This window comes from Pundamilia nyererei, unplaced genomic scaffold (assembly GCF_000239375.1).
Source record: "Pundamilia nyererei isolate P.nyererei 1_Seehausen unplaced genomic scaffold, PunNye1.0 scaffold00025, whole genome shotgun sequence".
Lineage (NCBI taxonomy): Eukaryota > Metazoa > Chordata > Actinopteri > Cichliformes > Cichlidae > Pundamilia > Pundamilia nyererei.
The window spans coordinates 1,750,499-1,768,543 of NW_005187426.1; the positions used below are offsets into that span (position 1 = coordinate 1,750,499).

The following is an 18,045-nucleotide window of genomic DNA, read 5'->3' on the forward strand; positions in this document are numbered from 1 at the left end:
GGATCAGTTTACGAGCTAAGCAGCATGAACCATACACTGTCTGTGGTTTCCTCAAGGGGGTAGCAGGGAGCCACACTGCAATTTAATGATTATGCTGCGCTTCAACCTCAGCACAGCCCTGTCCCATTAACTTTTTGTAGAATTATTTTAAACCTTGCCTAATAATGGTTCGTGTTTCATTTTAAAAATTAATTAAACAGGTTGTTTTCTTTAAACGGGCCGACTTACTAACCGTCTACCTATTGAGAGACCAATATCCATGTGCAGAAAGATCAATTTCAAGCTTTAAAACTATCCATTTGTAACTGACAACATCCACATCTACTTGTGCTTACATTTTCATATATTGTGCCTGCATTTGGCACTTTAAAATCAGTTCAATACCTTCTGAAAATATACCAATTTGGTTCGAGTTTTTAGTTGATCTTATGCGAAGAATCGGAATTAACACATTACAGGTAAAAGAGCTTAATAAAAGTGGTGAACTGAAAAGGGCTGATACTTGTTGCTGTCGCTGGGCGGGCCTAACGCTGTAGTGCGCCATGCTGGGGGTGTCAATTGAAGGCGAGGAAAAAAAACGACTGGGAGTTACCTCAGCGCTTTCCGAGATATGAGATCTGGCCGTTTTCCAGTCGGTGCACTTTTTTATTAAAGAAGAAAACCCCGAAAATCACGGGGCAAAAAAAAAGAAAGAAAGAGACGCACACGCATTTGAAGAGGTCACTCAGAAAAACAGCGTTCAGCGGCTTTCTGCCGGCGGATCAGTCGGAATCTGCGGTGTACGCTCGGAGTCTCTCTCCCCCAACCCCCCCGTGCGCGCGCGCGTGTGTGCGTGTGTTTACAAGTGTTTGAACGACTGCCAAAAGAAGAAGGGAGGAAAACGCCAAGGAAGGAGGGATGGTGGACAATTCAAGCAGTAGTAAGGCACAAATGGTGAGTCGGGGTTCTGCTTCTCGCCCTTTTGCACTTTCCTAAACGGCAGCGAGCTGAAAACGCTCCGATTGTTTTTTATTTTATTTTACGGCATTGGCTCGTTCAACGTTGTAAAATTCAAAGAAAAAAACTTTTTCGGGGTAATCTGACTTTTGGTAGGTTACTTTTATTTATTCATTTGATAGTTTTTCGACAACACTGTAATGACTTTATTCATTTTTCCCTAAAGCGTTGTTGAATATTTTGCATTTGTTGGGAGTATCCTGAAATCGTATCCAGGTTTGAGGTTGTGGCACCTCACTATATAAACGCGGAAAATGTGTTTTGCCAGTTACATTTCTTCTCTTTTTTTCACTTTGATGGTTGTTTATCTAGTTTAGTTAAACTAGTAGTTAATCTAGTTTATCGGGATAACTACTTTTATGATTGTAGATACATGAATATCCGTTTAACTTTCTTACTAATACACACCTCTTACTGCGTTGTCGTTTTGACAAATTATTGCAATACTTCCTTAAGAGCTTAGCAAAACTCAGGGTGGGTTACTGCATTTCAATTATTTCCTCTAATCTTAACAGAGATTTTTCTGTGGCTGGTTACTGTAATGTTTACTTTCCAAACTCTTTATGTAGATTAGTCCTTTGTGTAAAGGTTTGATTTGGCTACTTTCTAGTCTAGTATTTTTTTTTCTGCTTTTATTCATGCTCAGGTTTTAAGAGCTCCAGTTACCAGCGAGATTTTTGTAATTTTTTTTTCAATTTCTTTATTTAGCTTAAAATAATTTAAATTTGTTGTTGGGATATTGTCGGTTTAAAAGTACACAAGCGTTTTACTTCTTTAATCTGAGGAAAATCATGTGGGTGAATTACCCAAATTTGTTTGAGTTAATGTTTAAATCGGGCTTCGTTGGCTCCACTGTAGCTTTCAGGAGTAATTAGGTTTCAGTATACAGTAAGTCATCCATGACTCCTCTCTTCCTCTCACAGCCCGGAATGTCTCAGGAGCCTGGTGTGGCCTTTCCTCCAAGCACCTCCGCAGGAGGAATGAAACTCGAAGCAGTGATGGAGCAGCTCCAACGCCAGCAGCAGGCACGATTAGAAATGGAGCGCAAGGAGAGAAAGATACGAGAAGCCCACATCATGTACGCTCAGCAGGTTGCTGCCCAACAGGCCATCTTAGCAGCTGCCCGGGCTTCTGGAGCCAGCTTCATGGGGAAAGGCCTGCCTGGAGGCATCGCTGGTGGTGGATTGCCTCCCCGGGTGTCCAATCAGAGCAGTGTAGACTCAGACAGAGAGGACGACGAGGACAGAGGTCGGGATTCTGGAGATGAGGACGATGACAATGAGATGATGGAAGGGGATGAGGGCAGCGATGATGATGAGGGAAGCGCCAGTGGTCTGGAGTTCCTCCGCAAGCAAACCCTTGCTTTACAGCAGAATGCCTCGCGAATCCCAGCCCGTCCATTTGGCAGTTACTCTGCATCGGCTCCCCAGAGGGCTGCTTCCCCACCTGTTAGAGTGAAGCAGGAACCTGACGAGGGCCTGTCTCCTGCAGGGGCACACTCTGCTACTTCTCCTAATGGACAAGCTGACTGGGGCTTTGATGACCACTTTAGACAGGTTAGTATCTTGCCAGTTGTTGCCCTTCTTTCCACAGGATTTCCTTTGTAATCCATCTGATCCTATTATGTCCTTTCACAGTTATCTCATTCAAATATGAGTATAAAACTTCAGAATTTAAAATTGTCCATCTTTCCTTAAATATTGCAAATCAAGGCAGAATTTTTTTAAATTTTTTTTTATATAATTTAAATGATCACTATAGTTTACTGAGATCCCAATGAGTATGTCCTTATACTGCTTGTCAGTTTTCCATTTAGGGTCTTGTTTGTATTCTAAGTCCAGCCCCCTGCCGTGAGAGACAACTTAATCTTAACTGTGGCTTGAACCGCTCCAGGAGTATCTTTGTGAGTCCCTTCAAATCTCTGCGGAGGTTTGACCGCCGATTGGCTTTTGTGGCAAAAAAAACAAACAAAAACTACTAAGTGACTGCTGGCAGAGGGCCAGGCCAAGACGCAATGTTTTCACGCTCACTAGTTCTCTCCCCACGCGCTCTCATTTTGTATGCCTCTCTAACTCTGTGTCCCTCTTGGCGCTTTGCTTGGGCTCTGGTTTGGCTCTGATCCAGGTAGTGGAGTCAGGCGAGACATAGCTGCTGTAAGGCTGTGGGTGGTTTGCTGGGTCAGTTGGAGGATTTCGGGTGGGTGGAAAGGTTGGATGTAGTACACAGCAGCAGCAGTCTGTCACACCCCACTCTCGCCTCCCCAAGAGTCAGGGCTCTGTGCCAAGTGTAGGCTACTTTCACTTGAAAGTAAATATTGCCTCAGCACAGTCTTACTGAACTCTGGAATGCCAACTGGGAACCAAGCCGAGCTGCATGTTTTAGCATCATGGCAGGTTAAAGAGAGCGCAGCAGGCTGCGGGTGATATAAAAAGCCTTAGCTGTGCAGTAGTTGGCAGTGTTGCAAATATATCTGTGCTCTATCAGTGGGCTGAGGGTGCTGGACTATCATGTGTCGGGATTTTATTACTGTCTATTTAAAGGTAAATGTCTTTGCATGGTGCTTCTCTAGTTCACATTTCCAAATTTAGCTTTAGAGCGTGTACATTTGGTAGTGACACGTAGAAGTGACACGTAGAAGTGCCACAGCGTGAGATGGTGAGAGAAGCCAGTATATACATGTTGTGGAAGGAGGCACAACGTTGTTTATATTGTTCATTTGCTAAAGTCACCGGCTTCACATGAATCTTCACACTTTATCGAAGGGATGCTGCTGGGAGTGTTTAAATGGAGAATAAATGAAACTGTCTTTCTTATGTTCTTCAATATTTATTATTTTAAGTGCTGCTGAAATGTGCAAAACTTGGCAGTAGATGTCATTGGCAGTGTCAACACCAGCAGCCTTATTTCCTTTCGGGTTAATTTCCATGTCATGCCAGCATGAGACACCATTGACTGTCATCAGATGAAGGTAGCCTGTGGGTTTAATGGCCATTGTTCTGGTATCCGGGCTAAGGGGTACATTTCCAAGAAGCTAATAGCTGATTGTTTTCAGATTGGACAATGTCTTCCTCTCTTGCTCTTCCCATGGACCGCTTGTGTGCATCGAGCCATATGCTCGCTCAAATGTGATTGGTCAGTGATACTTTCATTATGAAAGAAAACCAGAAAGCCTGTTTTTTTTCTTATGCCCATTGCCTATAGATTCTGCATAGTCATATACAGAATCTGTACACAGAAACACACTCCTGTTCCTGTTCTTATCAGGATAATTTTACCCTTACAGACACTCATTGATTCTACTCTGAATGAAACCAGGTATGTGTGTAATTAGTCAACTAGATCAATTTTTTAAAAAGTTGGTAAAAACTGTTTTTACTTCATTAATATACAACAGCAGTTAACTGTTGGGTCTGAGATTTCATCCCCTGCAGCCGACAATGGAAATTTGTAAGCAAGCAAAGTTAAAATAACACAGTTGAACGGCCCCGCAAACAGTTGCACTTCTCGTGCAGTTATTTTAGAAAACTAATCGTTATATGTAGACTTTGTCAACATCAACTCTGGACAAGCATGTGAAGTTTATTTATTTATTTATTTTTTTAAAAAGCTACTGGTATAGCAAAACTAGCATTAGCCACTCTCGGCAGCATTTAAAATGTTTTAGCAGCTTCAAAAGTCTTTTAAATACTAGAGTATTTCTACGAAAGACCTTTAACGTCTATTCTTAAAAATTGTGTTTTTTCAAATTTTCAAAGGTTTTCTTAGTGTTTTTGATTTTAGACTTGCCAATTTGTAAAACTTTCTACTCGCATTTCATTAACAAATTAGTCACTAGGAGAATCTTTGCTTAATTTGCAAGCTAATCTGCTAAGATAAGCAGGTATGAGCTTGTTTCAGAATATGCCTCTGGCATCAAGTGCTGCATTAATCTGAACAGTTAGAAGTATTCATTAGATTATATATTTTATTAAATTAAATTAAACGACTATTTCTGGACGTGACTAACAGGCATATCAAAGTTTGATTGTCATGTGACAAATCAAACATGTGACAAATGATGACTATATAGTTTCTGTTTCTGAATATATGTATAAAATTGGGCTTTCCTGCATTGTGTGGGATGTGTTTTAGTTCCAGATGTCAAGGTGTCAGAATGAGTGGATGAGTATTATTTGCAGGGATGAGCAGGCTTTGTCTCGGCATTGTTAGAGCTGAAGATCATAGCAGCAAAGTTGTTGCTGACCAGTGTCCTATCTGTGGCCTGGTGTCTTTTATTATAGAGTGAAGGCTGAGCCAGGGGGTTGGGGGAGGCATTATGGGACGAGAATTGGTCTGGCCTTTTTTTTTTTTTTTTTTTTTTTTGTTTCCTCCCTTTTATCTTTCCTGTCATTATGTCAGCTCTGCAGTATTTAATGACGGCTCATCTCTTCAGGCAGTTTCAGGTTGCACCGCTGTAGGGGGAGGGGGGGCAGTAGAGGCAGAACAGTTTTTTTTCTTTCCTTTTTCTTTCTTTTTTTTTTTTTGATGTCATTGTCTTCTAGAGGCCAGAGACAAGCCTGGCGGATGCCGCAAATACCAACCCGCTATAATAATGGGGGGAGCACATTTATTATGTTCTAAAAGCAGTGACAGAGGAAAGATGAGACGACAGCTAAAGAGCCAGTTGGATGGAAGACCATTTACATTAACATTTAAATTTCATGTAAACGGTCAGATTGGACAAAGGCTTTTATCCAAAGAGCTCTTTGTATGATATCTGCCATGCTTCTTGAATCATAGCAAACCACATTCATAGAGAGACTCCGGATTTCATTCAGCACATGACATATTGATGACATATGAATAAAATAATAATACTCATGTGCTAGTTCACCAACAGTTTACTGAAATAAAAGTGTTGATTGTAATGATCTCTAAACAATAGGTAGAGTGTGTCAGATATGATGATGAACGATCAGTGTATATACGTAACATATAGATATGAAGGGTTATTTGTTTTAGTTTTTTTTTGACCGCACACAAATGTTGATGGACTATACAGGTCACACTGAGTGGACAGACATGGTAGCCAGTGTTTTCTTGTCAGTGATGTATGTATGGTGACCTCAGCCCCATCCTAAACAGCAGAGTAAATAATTGTCAAACAAGGAGATGGACAAAGGCGTCGCGTGGTGAGAGAGCTGGACCGGATAACCGACCGGCCCCAGCGCTCTGGCCTTTGGACAGAGGCTACATGACCTCTGTAATCCAGCCCCCACCCGCCCCACCTCTCCTGTCACAAACACACACATATCCAATGTCCTCCTCTTCTTGCCATAATCAGTCTGTGACTAATTGTTTTAATTGTGCCTGCAGATTGTGTACTATGTCCAACTCTATTGGCAGCGATATTGCTTTGGTTGGATTAGCTGGATGTTTAACATGTTGGGTGTTGTGTCTGTAGAAGCAGTAGCCTTGTTTTAGGTTTAAGAGTTTACCAAGTTTACATCCAGATTTTATTTGAGGTTTTGAGTTTTATGTATGTGACCTATGTCGTTGTAGAATATTGAGAGTAAAACGGTTTGGTTCAATCTTCCTTGTGTCACATAAACTAATGGCGATGAATATTAGCACAGGACATTTAGATTATAGTTTTGCATGGTAATACATTTGCATGCAGTTGATTTACATGGTACCTGAGTAATTACCCTTTGCAGCCTGATTAGATTTGTAATTTTATTTGCTTAGACTGGATGACTTTTTGTTATGGAGATGCTGAAAACCTACTTGCCTTAGCATTTCAGGCTTAAGTAAGTCAGTGCAACAAATGAGGCCCAGTCAGAACAGAAAAAAGGCAGAATAGGTGTTCGAGTTGGATGAAGGATGCGTAACACAGGGAAGTGGTAGAGATGCACTGATTGATTACCTGATGACTGGAGTTGGGTGTTTTATTTAAGTTGATCTGCCATGGCTGGCTTGTCAGCCATAATTGAACAATCATTTTATCTGACGTTCTCATAATGATAACAGTGGAGCCAGTAATGTCACTGCTGCCTTTATGGACGTCTATTCAGAAGATCACTGGTTCAGTTCTAGTCGGAGACAAAAATCCTATTTGGGTTTGTGTCAGAAAGGGAATCTGGCTAAAATGTAGAGGTAGAGCAGATTATCAACCAATTACAAGGTTGGTGGTTTAATCCTTGGCTGCTTCAGTCTGCATGCCAAAGTATCCCTGGGGAAGATACTGAACCCCACGTTGCTCTCCCATGCATTCATTGGCGTGTGGCATAGAAAAATGTGTATGAATGGGTGAATTAAGCATTTGCGATAGAGCACTACACCACAGAGTGCTACAGTAGAGTAGAAACGCACTATATAAGAACAAGTCCACTTACCAAATCTTCTGTCCTTTATATATTGCAGCAATTTCAGTAAAAGTGATGATCATGCCACAAATGGATTTAATCACCAACTCAGTTATGCCAAGATTGTTTACATAAGGTATGCAGTTGTGGAGAAGACGTAAAACTACACCTAGAAGGGATTAAAGAAAATATGCAGCCAACCGGACCAACTTGAATCCGATGTCTGGCCAATGGTTATGAATAAGCCCTGGCATCGCTATCACTCTTAAGCCCTCTTTTTGCTATTTACTACTTGTGTTGAGGCAGCGCTGTTGCATAATTTAGCTGTCGCCCCAGCAACATCAGCCAGGAAGTGGGGAGCTACACAGCTGCAGCAAGGAGATCAATAAGGATTGTGAATGAGCTTTAAGAGGTTGGAGTGTTTGCCCGAATTTTCCCCTCATTTATGATAGATGAGCAGGACATTGTATTTAGCAAATTGACTTTTAGTTAGAATTTTGACAGGTTTGCGGAGACTTTACCAGCAGGTTGCTGTTTTTGTTGGGCGCATACAGCTGTTTCTCCGTGTCTTATGTTGAAGTGGGAGAAAGGAGGCCTCACTGCCATATATGCCAGTCTGACCTTGTTTGTGCTTTCTCAGTGTTATGTTGTTTTCCCATATGCCATAACTGTCAGTGGGTTTTAAAAGTACTGTGTATTATTTTGTTTACTGGAATTCCTGTTAGGTTGATTTTATGAGGCTGGAATTGCTGTCTGACCTCTGCTTCCACAAACTGCCTGCAAATGGAGGTCATTCAGATGAGACATAATGAGGAAGGCTGAGTTCCTTTAAAACATGCTGCAGTGCTTGCTCAGAAGAAGAAGCTGCACGGTAATGCGTGAGAACTGCATCATTTCTGCCATGCTGTTGAGCCACACAAGGAATTGAAAGCCTCAACCCTGACCGTTCACTTATTGGTATAAGTCCTAACAACTGCTTGCATTTTCAATTAATTAATAATTGAAAAACGCTGAAAAAATCCTCTTTTACAGCCCAATAGGCATTTCTAAATTTCGTACTTGTCGTTTAGCACAGTGTAGGTGGGATATGTTCGTTTGGTTCTTTTTTAATCTTGCACATGTGTTGTACTTTTGCAAGTAAAAATTCTATCTACTTCTTTTTGTTTGTGGCAAAGTAAATTCCACAGTTTCTTTGTTACACGCTTTACTGATTTGCACTCGAATCAAAGTCCTTCTAGATGCCACTCAGCATCTTTAGTTCCTTTTGGGCAGTCATTTTGGGATTACAGTCAGTTGCGGATTATCTCAACTGGCTGTAATTTCAGTTTCACACTGACAACCAAACTGCATTTATATGCAGTTTATCTGCCAGCTTTGATTACATGCTTAAAAGGTTTGGTGCCTAAAACCTAAAATAAGATTTGAAAAGTATTTCTTTTCCCCACTGGAGCTTATGCTGTTATTATGATCTATACTTCTGTGGAGTCCTACAGATTTCAGTTTAGATTTTGTGTGTGTGTGTGTTTCTCTAATATCGATGGTCAAGTATATTTCTTGTTCAGTCTTTCTTGTGAGCACAATTCTTTTTAAAAACCTTTTCAGCTTTTTTGTCATGTAGATAATGACTGCTTTGGACATTAAAACGATTTTACCTAATTTCTAAATCTGCCACATTGATTTCAGATTAGACTGGCTAAAAGGGTCATATTTCAGCTGTGTTTTTAGCGCATTAGTGTGAGTCCCTTTCTTTCTATATGTCTTCATATCATACATAAAATCAACCACAGCAGCATCATAATGAATGTGAATCTTAAACTGTTTACTGTTTAAGTTCCCATAAACATGTTCGGGTTTGTTCCTCAAGCACTTAACTCTTAAAACTCATTTCCCACACTTTGTTTGGGGATCTTTAAACAGATCTTTTATAACACAGTGAGGTTGTCTTATATCTGTGGTTCAGTGCTGAGTGAACTTTGGTTTACCTCATTAAGGCCAGATGTAAGCTGGCTGGATTGGATGGAGATGTCTGGGCTTTTAGCCTTGTGTTTCCATCTTTAATGTCTGATTGATGCTGCTCTTAATGTAGCTTAATGTTGGTCACTGGCTACGGCTCCACTCGAATTTGTGTCAGGATGGAAACAAATAAAGGTGACGCATAATTGTGTTTTGCACCCCCATTTGCTAGTCGAAATATTGTAGAAGTAACATCAGAACATCTAACTTCATTTCATCTGCCCGTTGTCTTAAATTGATACATATGAGGAAATCAAAAGAATAAAAAGCACATTATCTAAAAATTATTAGAATTAATTCGCTTAATAATCTCAGTGCTGTAGTGCAACCGTTTGCTCAAACTTTAAGCAATAAAATACGCTATTCTGTTTTTTTTCTGGTGAAAAGCAGCCAGCTTATCAAACATCTAGTTGAGAATGTTTTCTCATTCGAATCTCTGAATCAGTGTGTAAAGTGTAATTGCCCTGGTTATAAAACAAGCCTCATTTTGTGCAGAGCTCCTCTTAACAGTTAAGTGCAAAAGACCTCCCCATCTGAAATAGAGGTATTGAATTTAGTAGGGAGATGAAGGGGGAGGGAAAGGGGGAGGAGATGCTATGGAACTAGAAGAGGGTTTAGTGGTCTGGCTCAGCACACTAAACTGCCCCACCCAGAGGAAACATTCCAGACAGAATTAAAGAGTTAACTCTTCAAACAGTGAACATTCCCACTGGGGGCTCCCATCCAGGGGGTTTGATGGGGGTGGGTGGGTGCATGCCCATGTTGTAATCGTGCCTCTGATTGGTGATCTTTCTATTCATTTTGCTCAGTGTCACAGGGGCTGTAAAAGAAAGAAAGCCAAAGGCCCTGAATGGGAGGAGCTGGATGGGAGGACACAGTAGTCCAGGCAGAGACAGTTTTTTATTTGTCTGAGTCCCAAAGGGCACATCTGCTGCTGACAGGCAGGAGGAAGCTTCTCATAGTGAAACCAGTCACCTCTGTCACAGTGTGGCTTGGTTAAACGCAGCACTAACTACCAGTCTTGAGTCTGCCATCCACGCTCAAAACTATAACAGTTATAGTTAATCTTATAGTAGTGTTTCACATGCTGAGCACAGCAGGCATTTGCCTGTAAAAAGTTACATTTTAAAAAATGTCTTTGCACATTCAGAAGATAAAAATGTTATCATTTATCTTTTGAGGGGATACTCCCACTGGGTTTAAATCTGGGACTCTCCACCATTTGACCCTTAGAACTGAAGAAGCTTCTCGGATGAGAGGTGAAACGTCTTCAAGCAACTTAAAGAAGTCCAGACGCTTTTCTTTCCAAGCTCCTTAGACTACGGTGACCTGGATGACTGAGAACCTTCACAGACATGTTGTCATTTATTATCATTTTTGAAGTTTAAATAATAGTTTGAGTTATTACAGATACGAGCCATGGTATCAGTGGCAACAGCTGTAATAGGTGGTTGTGTGTAAGAGTGCTTTTACATCCATTTATGGACTATTGAAGCTCGTACATGTTTTCCTGTTTTCACTGTGATTTAGATCAAACTACGCCGACTTACACATAAGTCAGATATTAATCTAATACTTTATTTGAGCCTAGCAGATAAGAAGGGATGAAAAAAAAGATTATTGTATAGTAATGGTCGTGTATGCAGTATACCTGTTTACCGGACATGATGTCTTGTTACATCAATTTCAAACAGGGAGACATCCGTAGTGATGTGCAGCACATAAATACATTCAGATAGAGGAGATAATACTGCCATTCTAAGACTGTAAAGTGCCATAAATAGTGTCTAATGAAGAACAAAAACAAAGCTTGAAAGAGAGATACAATGTCTGCCTTCTTTCTCAACTCTAATCAGCTGGCCCCTTCGTGGCCTGAATGTCGGTTTGTCAGGGTTGGAAAGTTACAGATAATGGGCGACACAGTCAGTGAAGTTGACTTTGGAAAAGTGTGGGCGTGAAGAGATTTCCAGTGCCACCTGACAGGCACTCAGACAGTTTGATGGATTGCTTCTGCAACATCATGCAAATGACATTTAAAAAGACCCATCTTGTCTGGCAGTGATGGCCACAGTTTTCCTTTTTGTTTAATTGAATTGACTAACAAAAATTGTCTCATTTAAATGCAGATTGCGCATATCCGTTGGGGTTATTACACTCTTAAATTGACCCTGGAGGATTGACTTTCTTGCTTCTAATGGAACTGGAGTTACTGATGTATGCTGTAATTTGATCGGTTTGTAGTAAAACCACAAGCCCCCACCCTTCACACACCATCTCTGGTTCTTTTTGTTTTTTACAAGCACTTCTACTGAACATATCTCAACACCTGCTCTTTAATGACGGCAAACATAGAAAGAGGAATAGCCAAATTAAAACGGAGAGACACCCGGCCTCAACTTTGGCAGCTGGGGGGAAACAGAGGCAAGGTCATATGACACCTTGGAGAGAAGTCTCCTTGAGTTTTATATATATATAGGTTGGCACCATATAACAGTATGTACAGTGCACGTGTGAATCTGTTACTGTTAACACTCGTGCAGTGACTCTTGGCACACTATGTGAGGTCATGTTGTCCCCGTGATGTGTATGCTCTTATTTGTCTATCTTGATTTCATAAAATTAATTACATTTTAATGAATGATGTGCTTTATGTGACATGTAAAAACAAAACAATGTTATAGCTGCTTTTTTGCTAGCATAAAGTCTGTAAAGCAACTCACATCTAACCAGTGTTAGTTTAGTAGCTCTCACATTAGCTTTCCCCCACTGTCCGCCATTTTCCTAAGGAGGTTTCTCCGTCACTGCCAGCTAATTACCATTGGTTCTTAATAATTAAGGGAGCTATACCACAAGGAGTCATTAAGTAGCGACTCTGGTAAGTCAAACTGGTGGGTGGAATTTGTTGGAGCACCAGCATGTTCGAATAAAAGAGAACGTGAAGTGATATTTTTGTCGTATAGATATTTTGTCCCATCCTTTTTACATATCTTTGAATCTTGATGTGAATACTTTGCATTGAGACGTATAAACAAATGTTAGTCTTTTTGCAAGAGATGCAAAAAGAATAAAATAAGCATGTAATGAAAACATTGTCTGCCTCGATTGTGTCCTCGCTCAGGGTGAACCTTTTGCAAGGGTGCTGTCAGGGAGTTCTATGAGGAGCTCTATTCTCAAATGAGCTCAGTCAGACAAATTGAAATAGTGTTTGTGAGAAAATTACTTGGAATTTGAATTGGAAATTGGCTTTAGTCGTTTTTGTCTAGTGGCTCTTTTTTTTTACATCATTCTTTGAATAAGGAAGCTAAATGGCAGATTTTTTTTTTTCTTCTGTGTGTTCGCAATAGCGGATGGAAATGCACAGAAATGCTTAAATGATTTTCACATCCATACACTTTCTTAACTAACTTCATTGAAGGTTTTAGTGTTGTAGTCCAGATTGGATTATGGGATTATTATCTTGATACTGATAACCTAAAAATGTCCCAGCCCTGCCAAAATCACCAACAGCAGGTGTTTCAGAAACATAATGCAATTAAGGTATAGACCTTGTCATGGGAGGAACATAAAGCAGCGTGACATTTATGAGGCTGTCTGTGTTGTAGCCACAACATCCTCCAAATGGTAAATTGCAGATGGAGTCAAAAGATATGGTCTCTTTTTTGCACCTTGTAGAAAGACAGAGGCTGTGATGAGGTGAAGGGTGAGAGTTGTCTATTGTTTTTGGCTTTCTTGGCTGTCTCGTGCTACTGGTTTGGCTCAGCTCCAGGCTAGAGTCAGGGGGCTAAAAGTGCTAACTGGACCACTGTGTCAAGGCACTTGGGTAAACATTGCAGCTGACTGGGACCTGGCACAAAGCCACGCAGAGTAGAACAAGTTGAAAGAGGTGCAAAAGGGTTTCCTTTCACTGTTGCCTCTCTGCTTTTCAGTCTCCATTCCACTGGCTGCCAAAATCCCATGTAGTTTATAATAGCTTGTGGCCAGATTGTTTTTCAGCCAAGTCTTCAAACACAAGCTTAGTATAATCATGTACTTGTGAGAGGGAGAAAGGAGCAAAAAAAAAAACAAAACAAAAAAAAAGACAGACTCCCATACGCTCAGAAAATGCAATGTGTTCAGACTCCGCCATCCAACATTTACATTCTACGTTAAGGGATTTACATGCCCCTAAGTTTCACAGTTCCTGAATCACAATCACCACAAGAAGTGAGCTTTAAGTGGAGTGTCTGTAAAAAAGCCACAGGCTAACCACTGGGTAAATCCTAAATGTTGTAAAGGTTTATGGAAAGTTTCATATTAAAGGAAAAAAGAAGCTTGTTTTTTATTATTTATATGAGTTTTGGATATATTATTTGATAGTATCTTGTAGGGCTGTGCGATAGGACCAAAATCTCATATCCCGATATAAGAATTCTATCATCCCGATAACGATATAAATCACAAAAATGTAACATTTTCTGTAAATTCTGTGAATCTCGGGCAGCTCGCCTTGCGTGAAGTGTTTCCAGCTGCGCGTCATGTACCCTGAGTCGAGTGTTTTAACCGATGTATGAAACTATAAATTTTTAGACATAAGTTGTAACAGCCGCCGTTTTCTTTGTGAGTATTTATTACACGGCGTGCTGCAGGGAAAAGCCTGTTCTAACGTTTGAGTCTAAGGTTTATATCTTGAGCTTTATTGTGAAAGCTTTATGTGGAACATAAGCAAGCGGACACGCGATGCTGTTACCGTCGTTGTTGCTAACGACAACGCAGCTTGTCCATCTGTAGTGTGGTTATATTAAATATAAGAGAAAGAGAGAACTTTAAGAAATGAATATAGCCACTACAGTGACCATCAAAACGATGGAAAAATATTGCCGTAAACAGTTTATTTTGCGACACCATGTAACAAACTATAGTGGAAAATGAAACGATAGACGTTTTTATATCGTCATCCGATATATATGTTATATCGAACAGCCCTAGTATCTTGTACAAAACTAAATAATCAAAAAAAGAAACTGATAGTATATTTTAAGAAGCGTAATGAAACTTCAAGCTTTCATTATTGTAGAGATTGTAGATTAATGTCAGCAGCATATATATTGTTAGATTCACCAATGAATTGCTTATACTGAATTATATCAGATGCCAAAAAACCCACCAGGCTCTGACCTGCAGTCGATCTGGTTAATAGACAATCGCTCTGTGAATGGAACTATGGACCACATCAACTTCAGTCGATAATTTCAAAAGCCACGGTAGTAAATGATTAAAGAGTAGCACAGAAAATTAGAATTAGTAACAGCAGGGGCTTCACTGCACCCACATTATTATAAGAAATAAGTGTAGTGGCTTTAAGAAACACAAGAAAACTACACCTCCATTGTTCAGTTTCTTTTCAGCCTGTACTGTATGGAGATTTTCTGTTGAGTTCAATTATTAGTCAAAATATAATGTATACTGCTGTCAGTGCCCAGGCATTGATCTTTTCCGAAGAAGCTCTTTTTCTAAAAAAGACAAGCATAAACATGGGACTTTTTTTCAATAATGTTTGTCACAGATTTGGGAGTCCCCCCAACCCCCAGTGGAGCCAGCCTAATTAGCCAGCCATCTGGTCAAACAAAGACAACTCAGGTTTTTCCTGCCCTAAATAAATGTGATTAGAAAACCTAAAGAGGCCCTGTGCTTTCAGTAAAATAAGGATGTGTGGAGGCAGACGTTCATAAATTCCAAAAGGATTAAAATATGAAGTGAAATGTAATATTTGCAGACAGTAATTTAAGTTTCTCATTTAGAATTTGGAAATAAGCTTTTGTGAATGCATACTTTAAGTGGGTGCGCATAGATAGAAAATGAAAGTGCAACAATGATGTTTGTGAAAGTTTAGCATGCTTTTCTTTTTCATATATTTGAGGCACTGGCAAAATGTTAATTGATTTCAATATAAAAACTGCACTGTTTTTTTTGTTTGTTTTTTTTAATTTATGTATTTATTTATTATGTCTTTCAAGCTGTATTTAATCTGCAGTTATGTATACTTTAAGCTGAACACCACTGTAGTAAGTGACCAAATATTTTCCAAAGTGTCTCGAGCTTTTGGTGTTGAGGTTGAAGCTGCGAGGAGGTGGGGGTTTTCTGTTTTTAAATCGGTCAATATTAGTCATCTTTAGGTATAAATATAATAATTCATATTTAAATATTTATATATTATTTAAGTTCAATTCAGTTTTGTTTGTATCATGCCAGATCACAAGAACAGTTGCCTCAAGGTGATTATCATTACTCCCCATCCATTTGAGAGATGAAGCTACTGCTGTCTAAATGTAGAGCAAGGTTTCAGTTCTTCATCTATAGATTGCCTACCTTGGTGTGGGCAGGTGGTCCTGTGGGAGGGGAAATGCATAGTTTACAAAACACACAGTTTTTAAGCTGTGTAAACTCTCTATTTGCACATGTTTGCCTTAATACATTTACATCTATTTTTAGTATAAAAAGCAAATAAAAAATTCGGCATGTCAAGCTCTATACCACTCTGGGTTACTTGTGCGGTGTGTAAGTTCTCTTTTGTGCATGATGGAAACAATAGTGACATTACATTTTAGTGGATTGGATAAATGCTAACCTTGTTGTTCAAACATTTTCTTCCTTTGAAATCTATTTTTGGAAATAATAAAGGTCTGTACATTGTGCTGTTGTACTCCATGTGCCTTTGCTAATGTTCTGCACAGTTTGTTTGCTGTGTTATCTATATCATATTCCCTGCTGCTATAAAACTCAATTCCCCCATGGAATTCATTATATTTTATCTCATTTTACCACATATACACTGCACTCAGTTATGCCTGTTTATGAACACACTAAGCTTCAGCACCGAGTAGTTTAAAGTATCTAATTGGATTCCTCATATTGAGATATGTCTCAGATTTAAATATTTAGATAGACTAAGCACAATATGCATGCCAAATTTCCCTTTATACCACCCTGTGCAGAAAAAAATGAACTTGCACAGGACCTTTTCTAAACTCAGTTTTGTAAGATATGTACAGTGCTGTGAAAAAGTATTTGCCCCTTTCCTTATTTCTTAGTCTTTAGCATATTTGTCGAATTGAAATTTTCAGATCATAAAAAAATTGTAATATTAGACAGAGATGATACACATTATGTAGTAGGACAGCGATCCGAAACACACTAGCAAGCGCACCCCTGAATGGCTAAAATTAAGCTTTTCGAGTGACCTATGTCCAGGCTCACATTAGATTAAGATGCTTTGTCCCGATCTCAAATAGGGTGTTCATGCTCAAAAATCTTCTAATATGGATTAATTAAAACAATTCTGCAAACAAGAATTGGCTAAAACTCCTCCACAGTGATGTGAAAAACACACTGCAAATTATTGCAGTTGCTTGATTGCGATGTTGGCTGTCATGGACGGCACAACCAATTACTGTGTTAGGGAAGTTTAGTTCTAGGTGTATTTTTTCACACATGGCCTTAATAAATGAAATTATCAAATAAAAAAGCTTTTTTTCAGGTTATCTGTATCTAGTATTAAAAATGTGTTTAATGATTAGAAACATGCAAGTGTAACAAATGTGCAAAAAACTAAAAGAAAATAAATCAGGAAGGTAGCAAATACTTTTTCATTGCTCTATATATTCTGGTACAACTAAAAACAAACAAACAACAACAACAATAAAATTATGTAGGTCCCCTCATGCTGCCCAAACTGCTCTGACCTGTGAAGGTACAGACTCTGTCTAGAGGTGTCCTTTGGTATCAGACATGATGACAGTCAGAGATCCTTTTAGCCCTAAGTTGGGAATTGGAGCCTCCATGGATTGAATTTGTTTTTTCAAGAGATCAAGACACCAAGTCAACACCTCTTTGTGATATTCCTTAGTCCATTCCTGAACACAAATGTGAATGGGTGCATTATCCTGCTCAAAGTAGCCAGTGCGGTTAGAGAATAACATGTTCATGTTCAAGCGGTGTATGTCTACCATTACTCCATTATCCTGTTCTAATGCCAACATGTCTATTGCGGGTACTTTTAAGTGGTGGACAGGAGATTGCGATGCAAGCTTTTTTACAGTGTTTTGAAGCTCTTCGCTAGTATTAAGGTTTTCATCCATGTGATCTTCTGTGGGAGTGGGCCACAAAGACCACCCATTTCACTCCATGTTTCAAGAGGCCTAGTGTGCTGATGATGGAATCAGTTGTTGTCATTCATTTACTTGCCACTTTTGGTAGCTGCTAATTATTGCAGACAGGTAACAACATCTGTCTTTTTGGAGATGCTCTAACTGGTTGTCAGTCCATTGCCACCCGGAGATCCATGCACTTATTCATTTCCCTGCTGCCAAACCATCAACTTCAAGAACTGATTATTAACTTGACATTGACAGTTGTCTTAATGTTATGGCTCATCAATGCATATGCTAAATGTATGTGGAAGCAGGTGTGGCTAAATGCAAGTTAAGCTGTTTGATCCCGATGGCCTGCCAATGACTTACATAGATGCTCGTCTGCTTTGGGTGTGTCTTTGTGTGATTTGTTGAATGAGAAATAGTTTCAAGTGCTTTGTAGAACCATTATGGTTATAAGTTCAAGCCATTTCCACTATATCTTAATGTATAAATGGTGACGGAGTAATGACAAGTAAGAATCTGGTTGATCAAGAAGTGTGAACAACATTATTTTATAGGTATTT

General features: G+C 39.5%; 1 protein-coding gene across 1 annotated transcript in view; it reads left to right on the forward strand.

The window, feature by feature from the left end:
- The first annotated feature begins 771 nt into the window (after positions 1-771).
- The window catches only part of LOC102215615 (AT-rich interactive domain-containing protein 3B), a 52,579-nt gene continuing 35,305 nt past the window's right edge, over positions 772-18,045 (forward strand). The window contains exons 1-2 of the mRNA XM_013909449.1: positions 772-933; positions 1,920-2,552. Of these exons, the coding sequence (XP_013764903.1) occupies positions 898-933; positions 1,920-2,552 (669 nt within the window). The 5' untranslated portion in view covers positions 772-897. The remainder of the gene's footprint in view (positions 934-1,919; positions 2,553-18,045) is intronic.